General features: G+C 44.1%; 1 protein-coding gene across 2 annotated transcripts in view; it reads right to left on the bottom strand.

The window, feature by feature from the left end:
- Positions 1–5,176: 5,176 nt before the first annotated feature.
- TBCK (TBC1 domain containing kinase) overlaps positions 5,177–13,496 on the bottom strand; it is a 229,226-nt gene continuing 220,906 nt past the window's right edge. For both annotated transcript variants that reach the window (XM_029076457.1, XM_029076458.2), the window contains exon 26: positions 5,177–6,814. In XM_029076457.1, the coding sequence (XP_028932290.1) occupies positions 6,704–6,814 (111 nt within the window). In that variant the 3' untranslated portion in view covers positions 5,177–6,703. The remainder of the gene's footprint in view (positions 6,815–13,496) is intronic.

Below are 13,496 nucleotides of genomic sequence, written 5' to 3'. Positions count from 1 at the left end.
GGGACAACCTGACTACCTTGTATCAGAGTTGTATAGAATAGTGCTTGACACATAGTAAGCGCTTAAAAAATACCATTATTATTATTAGAGGAATGAAGTGCGTGGGCTGGGTTGTGTAGGAGAGTATCGAGGTGAGAGGAGGGGGCAAGGTGATTGACTGCTTTAAAGCCAATGGTGAGGAGTTTTTGTCTGACGTGGAGATGGATGGGCAATAAATGAAGTTTCTTGAGGAGTGGGGAAACATGGTCTGAACGTTTTTGAAGGAAAATGATCCGGGCAGCAGAATGGAGTATGGACTGGAATGAGGAGACAGGAGGCAGGGAGGTCAACAAGAAGGCTGATGTAATAATCGAATTGGGAGAGGATAAGTGCTTGCATTAATGTATAGCCGTTTGGGCAGATTTCAGCGATTTAGAACTAAATACTTGGGAGAATACAACAGAGTTGGTAAGACATGTTTTCCTTCTCACAAGGAAATGTGGCCCCCCCTCGAAGGAGAGCAGCAGGAGAGGTAGTGTCATCTAGACGGAGTCAGGTTTCAGTAATGGCGGAGAGGAGTAGTGACTGGGTTGAGGATGAAGGGGAGTTTGCCCATGACGGAGAGGGGATTGGACAGGCCGCATTTGGCTGGGGCTGTTTGAAGGGGGAGTGGGGACGGCGTAAGGGGTGGGGAGGGCTTGGGTGGATGTGAGCTGACAAGGGGCAGTGGACTCCCCCAAAGTTCTGAGGCACAGCTGGAGCTGTCTCATGTCACCCATTTGACCAGACGGTCGGCTCGACTCTGGTATTTGTATATCGGAGTGGAGATTGTGGGTGGGGAGAGATTGAGCAAGAGGAAGGGCTGGGATTCAAAAGGCAGGGTGAAACCTGGAGACCACAGGGGCTCACTTTCTGAAAACCTTCAGAGCACTTAAGAGGCCCAATATAAATTAAACAGCTAAATAACAATGATTAATTTCCCTATACATTTAAGGCAATTTGGGGTGAACAAGAATTCATTTTCTGAAAATAATCCACTTGAATTCATCACAGGGTGACAGGCAATTATGACCCAAAAGGGTCAGCTAATTCAAAATGTTGGTGTTACTGACATTTACAATATCCTTCAGACTAGAAAATAGGGTTATTGATGGTGAGAGTCTGAGGACATAAATGTAGCTGCCAAGATTGATGTGTGATTAACAAACCTTTTCACAGTTTGTGAATATAAATATGGGCCCTTACTGTGTGGTTAACCTCTTTTACCCAAACTGTTTTCATTTCTCCTTTTAAGATCTTCCTGAGTCTGTGTTTTAAGATAGTCACCCCATTTCTAATTGTTATATAGTAATAATAATAATAATAATAATGTTATTTGTTAAGCGCTTACTATGTGCAGAGCACTGTTCTAAGCAATGGGGTAGATACAGGGTAATCAGGTTGTCCCACGTGGGGCTCACAGTCTTCATCCTCATTTTACAGATGAGGTCACTGAGGCACGGAGAAGTTTAGTGACTTGCCCAAAGTCACACAGCTGACAAGTGGGAGAGTCGGGATTCAAACCCATGACCTCTTGACTCCCAAGCCTAGGCTCTTTCCATTGAGCCACACTGTTCTCTAATGCCAGACTGGTCTGTTTTCAGCTGTTTCCTCCCAACTTTCTGCTACGATGCCCATGTTTTACTTCACCGTATCATTGAAAATTTTCTTCTACACTCCCTAGCTAGTTAATCTGTAGTCTGCTCTCCTTTCATATCCCAATGGCGTCGACCCGCTTAGTCCAGTGCTTTGCACGCGGTGATCGCTCAATAAATACGATAGAACGAATGAATGAATTCCAGGGCCCAGCAGGTTTTTTTTTGGAGTCTGATATTGAGATTGGCGCACACGTCGTAATCATTTGAACGATGGTCGATCCCTGACAGTTATACGAGAAATCAAAAAACTCTAGGTGGATTTTTTGCTTGTTCCCAGATGGCTTCTTTGTGGTGTGATGGAGATAGTCGATTCCGAGGCAGAATGGCACTTCTTTAACTTGTTGACCAAAGCAATCCTGCTGCCGAAGTGGGCCGAACTTCAAACAAGTAAAGACTTTCTGTGGTGTGAGTAGGGCAGGGGATGTAAGGATGTTTGTGTGTGTGGAGGGGGAGGTGTTTTGGGGGGATAAATAATGTAAGGGGCTCCAAGACCCTCTTCCCTTGGGGGTCATCTGCCCTCAAAGGGGCACCTGTGAGAATCAGGGAGCCCCATCATGGCAGTTGGGTTAGCATCCTCTCCTCTACCCTCTGTCCTTTCTCTGTCCTCGGGCTAACGAGAACCCTAGTAGATCTGGGGAGACGGGCAGGCTAAGAGGTAACAGACCAGAGTGCTGGCGCTTAGAATAATGCATGGCACATAGTAAGCACTTAACAAATACCATCATCATCAATAGAGGGAGGGGGACAGCACCGTGCTCAACTCCGGAGATAATCAGATTGGTCAACCGTCACCATGAGGAGACGGCTAAAGTGAACCACTTCCGTGCTTTGGTACCTCTTTAAAGCTCATCCAAAACAGGCCCCCGGGGATTAAACTGCAACTCGGCAAACACTGCCCTGAACTACCGTTTTACTGTTCTTGTATTGTTTTTATTATGCTTACCTTCCCAATTCTTCCTGTCTTGCAGCATTTGCCTTTATCGATCAATTAATCAATGGGATTTATTGAGTGCTCAGCGTGTGTACAGCTCTGCACAATACAACACAATAGGCTAAAATTTTTAACAACTTATAGTGTGGCTGGATTCTAGTGATACGGGGTCATTGAGGTTCATTTTATAAACATTTTACTGATTGGAAGTGATTATAGAATATTTCCTTCAGGTTTTGCATTTGGGAATTAATTTTTTCTTTGTAAAGTTGGCAAGTATTCTTTCTCTTTTACCTCTCTCTTGCCTTGTGGGCTCAAACACGGAAACCCTGAAACTGCAGCCATGTGGGACAACCTGATTACCCTGTATCTCTCCCGGCGCTTAGAACCATGCTTGGCCCAAAGTAAGCATTTAACGAATACCATCGTTATTATTATTAAGGGTGGGCTTAGGCAAAGAGCAGGCCAACAGCTGTTTCAGAAGGATGATCGTTTCGGTGTTGTCGGATCCCACGGGTGTGTATTAGAAATAGGGGATTCTCTCCTTTAACAAAACTCTCTGGTCAGTCCTCCAGTGGAAGAAATGGTTCTATAGATAGGAAACATTTGGTGGTCTTAAATTGTGGACCCCTTGAGGAACAGGGTTTAATTCCAGCCAGCACTTAGTATGGTGCTTCACACACATAATAATAATAATGATGTTGGTGTTTGTTAAGCGCTTACTATGTACACAGCACTGTTCTAAGCACTGGGGGAGAGACAGGGTGATCAGGTTGTCCCTCGTGGGGCTCACAGTTTTTTAATCCCCATTTTACAGATGAGGTAACTGAGGCACAGAGAAGTTAAGTGACTTGCCCACAGTCACACAGCTGCCAAGTGGCAGAGCCGGCATTTGAACCCATGACCTCTGACTCCCAAGCCCGGGCTCTTTCCACGCTGCTTCTCTAATATTACTACTTCCAACGATAGCTAGAACCGAATCTGATGGTCAGATTTGCCCTTGGTGTGAAATGAACTGCAGACAATATTCTGGCGTATTGTCCATCAGGCCCAACAGCAACATGCTTAGAAAAGTGCTTGGCACATAGTAGGCGCTCAACAGATGCCTTCATCATTATTATTATGCTTGGCAAGGTCATGTCTGAAGAGAGGCAAACTCTGACCTAAAGCATTAAAACACCAAGGCCTCAGGGATTAAGACTAGGCCAGCATGCCCTAGTGGAAAGAGCGCGGGCCTGGCAAAGGTCCTGGGTTCTAATCCTGGCTCCGCCACTTGTCTGCTGTGACCTTGGGCAAGTCACTTCACTGGGCCTCAGTTACCTCATCTGTAAAACAAAGATTAAGACTGTGAGCCCTATGTGGGACAGTGACTGTGTTCAACCCAATTATCTTCTATCTACCCCAGTGCTTAGTGCAGTGCCTGGCTCCTAGTAAGTGCTTAAAAAATGCCACAATTGTTATTAAACCTGCCAGAGTAGGAATACATAATATAAGCTCTTCATGTCCTCCACCTGCAGAATGGACTATTGAAATGCTACAGGTAAGATAAATGAGCGATCAACTACTTTTGAGAGAGCAAGAATATGAAAAGAATGCCGACCTTCCCAAGTGGAAAAATATTAAAAGACTAATGAGGTCTGAAGGTACTAAACACTCAAATTACAGTAGAACCTAGGGACATCTCACGCTCTCTCTCCACTGCTCTGTTTACCAAAAACCCAAGTGCAGCCTTCATGTGACAGGCTCATCTCATGAGACATTTGGAGATAAGAAAAATATTAGCGGGAGATATAAATGAGTGGATATTTTTGACATGACTAACTTTTCCAGAATAGTTTCATCATTTAGCGTGGCCAGTCTCTTCGAGATAGAATCAGGCAATAAAAAGCCCAAATTTGTCTATTCATTCATTCAATCGTATTTATTGAGCACTTACTGTATGCAGAGCACTGTACTAAGCGCTTGGGAGAGGACCTATGGACCTCTGTCTGTAACCGATGCAAAGGGGGAAGGGAGTTCAAAGCTGAAATCGGTTCCGGGGCCGGCTCTCTGACTCCGACAGACATTTGAGGGTTTAGTTTCTCCCTGCATAAAATCCAAGTAATTATCTGTGAATGCTTCTGAGTACTCTCTAGTTTTGTGGCTCTGTGCCAGGTTCCAAATCCTGTCACATATATCACTTTCTTGCTTGCACATGTTTTGCTTTGGTCAACAATTTTCTTCCTTAATTAGTATTTGTTCAAGCAGTGCCTTTGGTTCGATTAATAATGGGTACATTCAGTTCCCAGCGTGTGCACTATAGAGATTACTAATTACGAGCCCGACCGAATGTAAAGTTCTCATCCCCTCCAGATTCGGGCCAGCCTGCAGTATGCTCTCCACTGGCCGGTTTCACTGACTGCTGAAGGCGTGTGCTAATTCATGCACCATCTGCTTCAAATGGGTCCTTCCATGGATGGAGGACATGTTGCCAGGGCAACCCAACGCTTGACATTCATCAACCTTGATGCCCCACCACTTGGCCTGGCAAAGAGTGAACCAGATTCCACAGTAGGAACCACCCAAAGGCTAAAGTCTTTACCTGTTTTTTAATTAATGAAAGATACACCTGGTGACATCACATTATAACCAGACATTAAGGAAGCAGAACATTCAAGCTTGTCTCTTGGTGAAAAGCACATCCTATACGGTAAAGACTCCTTCATAATTCCAGCTGCCGCATCACCAAGAACTCTTCACTCATCATTTGACTTTAGCATAAACTTTTGGGTTTTTCCAGTCGGGAAGGATCGGTGTACCCAGGAGGTGATATTTTGGTTCAGGTTTCTCTGAACACTAATAATGCGTTTCTTCTGAAATTGAACACCGAGTTTCTTTCACTCACTGGATTTCTAAGGTACCCTAAAATACTTTACCAAGTGACCAACAGAGAGATTTCAGCCATAAGAAGCAGTGAGGCTTGGACCATCTGAGGAAGTGGGCAGCTTCCCTTACCCTCTTTCGTATTTCCCGGCACTGCATCTTTTCATTGCTAACCCTCCACGGTTCCCCACCTTCGCCTCTGGCCCCATTACTCTTTGCCATCACATTTCTCCAAGTGAGCACATTTCGGAGATACCATCCCTATCTCAGAAGGCTCCAAGTGGTACTCCTGAAATTCTTCAGAGAGGACAGGAAGTGAAGTTTAGCTGGCAAGGAACGAGGCGACCTAATGGTTCATCTCTAATCAGAGTGATGTCCTAAAAAGGAGAATGTGAGGGGAGCCAACGAATTTTTCCAATTCCCATGAGTTCTAGGCCTGTAGAGCACACCAGTGATATTGTTTGCTGGGCCAAACCATTTGCCAAGGATCAGAGTATAGCCTGACCTTTACTTATAGCACTTAATTTGAAAAGGATCTCAGTTCAGGGGGTGTCACTGAAGGTCAGCATTGAAATGTTTTGCGGAGGCCGTATGGAACTAAGGAGACAATTCAAGTTAAATGGGTAAGTTTTCTGATTGAAAAAATGGGTTGGGGTGGAGGGGCATAAAGTCAAGGGACATCTTTTAATTTTCCTGGAATGTTCGTTGGCTACATTTTATAGGACTCCAGAAACACAAACCATTGGTCCGGCTCTGAAGTGAATCACTCGTTTGAGCATTTGTTTTTCAAAAATGAACTGTGAGCCACTTCCAAATGTCCACTAATAGAGGAGCAGGATGATTTGAGTGTGCGGCTTCCAATTTCTGTGCTTGAAATTGTCAAATTGTCTCTCTGGGTGGATCGCTACAAGAGTTGTCTTCAAAGAACCAATATTCGTTGCTACCAGAAGCTGTCCGTTGGGTTCTGCGTGTGGGAATGGCTTAGAACTCGATTACATTTCCCAGGTGAGGAAATCCCTTCTGAAATAAATGCAGCGTGCCACCCAGAGAGCCAGAGTTAAGTCATGGATTTTTGGGGGGGGGGGGGTTCCCTTCTGACAGATTTGAATGGAAATATTACCGATTTTCTCTGCTGTCAATATCATTTTCAAATGATAATGGGCTACAGATCCATCCTATTTATAGACCACAGCCACCAGTCTATTACTTTGTACTAGACCGTTCTTGACCGTTCTCATATCTGAGGGGACGGAACTGTGAGAAGACCAGTTGGCTTGATCTTATTAATGCCCCCATCAAGGATGCAAACCCTTGGATATCTGTGCTTCACCAGGTGAGCTGAAAACTGAAAAGAGAAAAGACAAATTTAGTACAATGCACCTTTAACCCATCTGGTCCCCAGACCATAAACATTTGCTTAAAAGACTAACGTCCTTCAGTGCTAGCGTTAATGAACTACTTCATTCCCTTATGGTTCCTAGTTCCAAATTACTCTCCATTTCCCCCTTTGGCTGGATGGCAGAGTAAACTTCTCCATTAGGTGGCTTAAGGTGATTTTGACAAATCCATGGCTTGACTGTGAGGTTATCAGTAAATATGGCTATTAGTAGTCGACTGAGTAGTTGTTGGGTGATCTGGGAAGGAGGATATATAGCAGTTGGGCTGAAGTGCTTAACCTGGTGGCAAGGGTCAGTCGCTAATAATAATGATGGAATTCTGTTAAGCACTTACTATGTGCCAAGCACTGTTCTAAGCACTGGGGTAGATACAAAGTAATCAGCTTGTCCCACGTGGGCCTCACAGTCTTAATCCCCCTTTTCCAGATGAGGTAACTGAAGCCCAGAGAAGTTAAGTGACTTGCCCAAAGTCAGCTGACAAGTGGCAGAGCTGGGATTAGAACCTCTGACTCCCAAGCCCGGGCTCTTTCCACTAAGTCACGCTGCTTCTCCGCAGTACGTACGGTACGGTTACAAGACTCCTAGTTGACTCTGAATCACCTCATATTGCGCTCTCCCAAATGCTTAGTACAGTGTTCTGCACACAGTAAGTGCTCAATAAATGCCATCGATCGATTGCCAGGGAGGTGTAGGTTCTTCTCTTCTCCATTCCCAAACCTCTCCACCTTCTAAAAACTCTAGAAAGCCAAACTTTTAAAGAAATGTATCATGATTTATCACCCACCTGTAAACTCTTATCTTTGCTACCTCCTCTATTTCCTCTTTACTGAGAGTAAATACCACAGGCTCAAGCACTTGTGTATCTTTAGAGTCTGGGCCGAATTTGAAGGACACCAGATAGAATTACTAAATAGTAATCGTAAAAGAAGCCCCGGACCGGTATTTTAAATAAACAAAATGTTGGCGAGGAAGCCAGAGTAATTAAACCTATGTGACCCTTGTCACTGCCACCCTGGTTGATTTTCTACAAAACCCAATTCTTAAAGTCACCGAATACACGGAGGTATCGGCCTTTAATCGCCCCAACTCATTTTCCCAGTAGATGCAACGCTGGTCTGCTATCGTGCAATTTCTGAAAAATTTCTACTTCAAGTTTCAACATAGTCCATTCATGACAATACTGTTTTTATTTAAGCCAGGCATCCAAGATAAGCACAACATCAGTCAAGTGAGGCTTGTGGATAATCAATCTTGGGCTGCACCTTGCTTTTGTAATACCCAGAAGTCAGGATATGAGTAAGGAAGGGGCTTACTGCACATCTGACTAATCTCTCTAAACTGCGCGGAGTAAGTTGGAGAGCACCAGGGAGCAGGATAATGGAGGTGTCTGAGGGGAGGTTGAAAGAGTATTAAACAGAACAGATTCACTGCTAAATGGGGGGGTCTGATGGGAAGAGTAGAGACTGAAGAGAAAAAATGATGCCGAATGCCTAGAGAGCTGGCTTGCAAATTAGGAAAGGCCATGGCTGGGCCTAGCTCTCTGAAGGGACACGTTCAATCCGTGACGAGACTTTCAGCTCGGGTGGTATGTCTTGACCTGGGCTAAGCTCTATTCCGACAAGCTCATTGTGTGCAGGCAATGCGTCTGTTTATTGCTATACTGTATTCACCCAAGCACTTAGTACAGTGCTCTGCACACCATAAGCACTTAATAAATAGGACTGCCTGACTGACTCTCCCTTCACCGAAGAATTTTCCCTCTCTTTTCGCTAGGCTGTCTTGAGCCCTGGTTAGCCTCTGGCAGAACTCTGCAGTGAAATATTTCTCCTTCAGTGACCTCTGACAGAATCAGGGACTCGACGACTCACGGCTCCTCCCAAGGGTCGCTCTGTTCCCGGGAAGTCCTTGAAAATGTACCCCTCCAACTAAGGCCAGGAGGGTGGGAATGGGCATCCCACCTCTGCCCTCTGAGGACATGGAATATGTTCTTTCTCAGACACCGTTCCCTCTTGGATTTCTCCAATTCAGCAAGACCGTCTCCGCTCAGGGGCCACCAACCCCAGAGGCTTTCAGGACTGCAACACTGGAATGACCACTGGCGGGACAGGAATTCCAGGCTTACTAACTTTCCCCAATTCAGAACTGACCTCAAAGAAGTGGGGCACAAAGAAGGTAGTCGCTTCTCCCAAAAGTAGCGCGCAAACAACGTTCTCTCTCACACAGAAAACTCCAAACAAAAACAAACTAGACAAAAAATAATGTCAACCTTTGTGGGAAGGTACAGATGTGTGTTCCGTACAGTTGTGCCTGGACACTTACCGCCTACACACCGCTCCAGTGAGAATATGGGATTTATTGAGCACTTACTACGTGCAGATCACTGCACTAAGCACTTGGGAAAGTACACTACAACAGAGTAGGTTGACACAATCTCCTCCCTCAAGGAGCAGGGATGAGAGCGAGTAAGTGGAGCTACATAAACCACTAGAACTATAACTGGTATTTAAGTGCTTACTGTGGGCCAGGCCCCGTACTAAAAACTGGGGTGGATACAAGCAAATCAGGTTGGACGCAGTCCCTGCCCTACGTGGGACTCACAGTCTCAATCCCCATTTTATGGATGAGGTAACCGAGGCACAGAAAAGCAAAGCGACTTGCCCAAGGTCACAGAGCAGACCAGTCGCAGAGCCAGGATTAGAACCCATGATCCTCTGACTCCAAGGGCCGGGCTCTAACCACTACACAATGCTGCTCCCCAGTGCAGGGACTCAGTCTTGAAATTTTCACAACTAAATTTCCACCATTCATGGCAAGGGCCTCCATCATTATCATCATCAATTTTATCATTTGACCTAGAGCTAACGATAGGACATTAATAAGAAGGAAACACCGAGAAGATGAACCCAATGGAAAAATTAATAATTTTTCAATTAGTTAAATGGGACAGGGTTACCTGCTTTGCATGAATTTGATCACTTCACTGCTCATAAACGATTCATTCATTCAATTATATTTATTTTGCACTTACTGTGCACAGAGCACTGTACTAAGCAATTGGACGAGTACAATACAATGATAAACAGATACATTCCCTGCCCACAATGAGCTTACAGTCTAGAGTGGGGCAGGGAATGTATCTGTTTATTGTTTTATTGTACTCTCCCACACGCTTAGTGTGAACCCCATGGGCGACGGGGACGGTGTCCAAACAGTTTAACTTGTATCTACCCCAGCTCTTAGAACAGTGCTTGGCATATAGTAAGCGCTTAACAAGTACCATTATTATTTAATTATTATTACTACAATACAAGAGAATTAGCACACACAGTCCCTGCCCATAATGACCTTACAACTGTCCTTGTGTGAATCCACAGTGGTGATTTTCAGAGTTGTGACATCATGACTGTTTCTTTACTATGCCAGACAAAAGAGCCCGGGCTTGGGAGTTAGAGGATGTGGGTTCTAATTCCAGCTCTGTCACTTGTCTGCTGTGTGACCTCAGGCAAGCCACTTAACTTTTCGGTGCCTCAGTTACCTCATCTGGAAAATGGAGATTAAGACTGTGAGCCCCAAGTGGGATAACCTGATTATTCTGTATCTACTCCAGTGCTTAGAACAATGCTTGGCACATAGTAAGCGCTTAACAAGTACCATCATTATTATTACTATTACAACACATCAGCACTCACGTTTCCTGCCCATAATGACCTTACAACTGTTCTTGTGTGAATCCACAGTGGTGGTTTTCAGAGTTGTGACATCACTACTGTTTCTTTAACATGCCAAACAATCCATCAGTGGTATTTATTATGTAGTGTGTGCAGAACACTGTACTGAGCACTTGGGGGAATACAATACTACTAATACCTAACTTATCATTTTAATGTTCAAACAACAAAGCAGCCTTCGAGAGCTAATTTATGTAAGCTAAAAATATTCATTTCTGGGGCCCGGCCGCCGCGAAGTTAGAACTCGGTGGTCTCAGGTCCTTTTAAGTCGAGGTCTTTTCCACCTCACCTCCACCTCCCTCAGCACCGAGAGGTTTCTATGGTGTCGGGCACAACAAAACACGTCAACGTGTGGTGTGAGATCAGAAGAGGTTAAAGGGTTTTCTGGTGCTATTCTTGATGTTGGAGAGGAGCACAAGAAGAAGATAATTTTAGTTCTGCACAAAGACTTATAAGATTTCCTCCACTCCCTCCCTCTCTTTCCCCTTCATTAACTGTCATTTGCCTAAATTACACGGGATGAAATAAAGGCAGATAAGTGAATTTAAAGATTTTAGGAAAATGAAATCTTTGGAGACAGGCAGAATGCATGTTCCCCTCAATTCATTTAAAGAATAACTTTACAGTAGTGTGTTTTCCCCAGCTGGCACTCACTCGCACATTCTGTGTTTATCTTGCTCCTTTTTCCTACCGCTAATATCGATTGGTCGCAGGACATTGATTTGTTCTTTCTATACATTACAGTTGGCTTTGAATTTTTTTTAAATGAGGTATATATGTCAATTGATTCTTATGAAAAGACCATCTTAATCTCTATTCTAAGGCGTCACCAAAATTTTATTCAGCTACTGCAGAATTTTGCTCCTACCAAGCAGCAAAGTTCTACCTTCATAATATTGCTAAAATCTGTCCTTTCCTCTCCATCCAAACTGCTACTATCTTGGCCCACGCACGTACCTTATCCGGTCTTGACTATTACATCAGCCTCCTTGCCAACCTCCCAGCCTCCTGGCTCTCCCCACTCGCGGCAATACTTTCCTCTGCTGCACAAATCATTTTTCTTAAAAAAAAGTTCGGTCCATGTCTCTTCACTCCTCAAGAACATCCAATGGCTGCCCATAATAATTATAAGAATTATGTACTTAAGCGCTATGTGCCAAGCACTGATATAAACGCTGGGGTAGTACAAGTTAATCCAGTTGGACGCAGTCCCGGTCCTACATTGAGCTCACAGTCTTAATCCCCATTTTTTACGGATGAGGTAACTGAGGCACAGAGAAGTGACTTGCCCAGGGTCACACAACAGACATATGGCAGACCTCTGCATCAAATAGAAACTCCTTACTACTGGCTTTGAAAAAATTAATCAACTCGCCCCATCCTACCTCACCTCATTGTGCCCCAATCTCTTCTATCTCGCTGCCGACCCCTTAGCCACGTTTTCCCCCTACTCTGGAGCTCCTTCCCCCTTCATCGACTACACACCACCACTCTTCTCACCCACAAAGCCTTATTAAAATCACATCTCCTCCAAGAAGCCTCCCCAGTTAAGCCCTCTTCTTCCAGACTCCCTCTCCCTTCTGCATCATCTATGCACTCGGATCTCTACTCTTTAAGATCTGTCCCCTCTAAGCACTTGATATTCACTCCACCCTCTCCTCCCACAGCTCATGTTTGTAATTATTTCAATCTCTGTTTCCCCCTCTAGACTGTAAGCTCCTTAAGGGCAGGGAATGTGTCTACCAACTCTGTTATATTGTTCTCCCCCAAGTGCTTAATATAGTGCTCTGCACATACAGGGAGCACTCGATAAATGTCACTGATTAAACTGATTGATTCTATCTATCCCTGGACCTACTGCAGAGCTCGGCATAAAGTAAGCACTTTATAACAGTGAAAATTATTTCCTTTCAGGGACTTGAGAAACCCCTTCAATAATCCCTGGCTCTGTGATTTTGCCAAATTTCTGTCAATGACTGTGTCACTGCATCTGAAAAATTTGAATTGCCTACATGGAAAGCTTTATTACTTGGACAGAGATTTATATTTAACAAATTTAACTTTGTGTCCTTAAGTGGAAAAAGCCTAATCTCAAAACTCTTATAAGCACTGCAATGACACTGCAGTACATCACCATACTTTGCAGTCTGAAAACATTGATTGGTACAAAAACATCAGTGAAATGGAAAAATATGGAAAAAAACTCAGCAGAGAATTTATTACTTGAATGATCCTCCATCCTTTTCTACCCAAAGAAACTTTGAATTTCAAAATCCACAGCAAGCCATGTTGAATTTTGCAGAAATGAGTTCAAGTAGCCCTGCCACTAATGAGCAGTGAGGGGAGGTTGGTGTTGAAGTAGAGCAGGAAAAAAGGAGAAGGCAAAAGGTAGGAGCTAGGAATTCACGATGGTGGTGGATTCTCTAAAGATTTCCCAAGATACCTAAAGTACAAACCTCTAGACTGTAAGCTCATTATGGGCAGGAAATGTGTTATTGTTACATTGTACTCTCCTGAGCATTTAGTACAGTGCTTTGCACAAAATAAGTGCTCAATAAATACCATTGATTGACAGACTTGGTAAAAATAGCAATAGTAATAGTGATAAAACATTGATTTGTAGAGTGATCTCATTTTTCTAAAGCACTTTCACACTATTTTTCTCATTTTCTTCTCACAATATCCTCAAGGGTGAAGGCAGGTATTATCTCCACTTTACAGGTAAGGAATCTGAGGCCCAGGAAAGGTAAGTGACTTCCCCAAATCACAGAGGAAGGCAGTGACAACAGTGAGTAGAATACAGATCCTCTGACTCCCAAATTCGTACCTTTCCCACTAGACCGTGGGGTTGGGGAAGTCTTAAAGGTTCCAGAAGGAACTGAGGTCTCCAATGACCTCAGGT

The sequence above is a fragment of the Ornithorhynchus anatinus genome, chromosome 12 (assembly GCF_004115215.2).
Source record: "Ornithorhynchus anatinus isolate Pmale09 chromosome 12, mOrnAna1.pri.v4, whole genome shotgun sequence".
Lineage (NCBI taxonomy): Eukaryota > Metazoa > Chordata > Mammalia > Monotremata > Ornithorhynchidae > Ornithorhynchus > Ornithorhynchus anatinus.
Note: the sequence above shows the minus strand (reverse complement) of the source record. Positions and strands in the feature narration are given on the sequence as shown.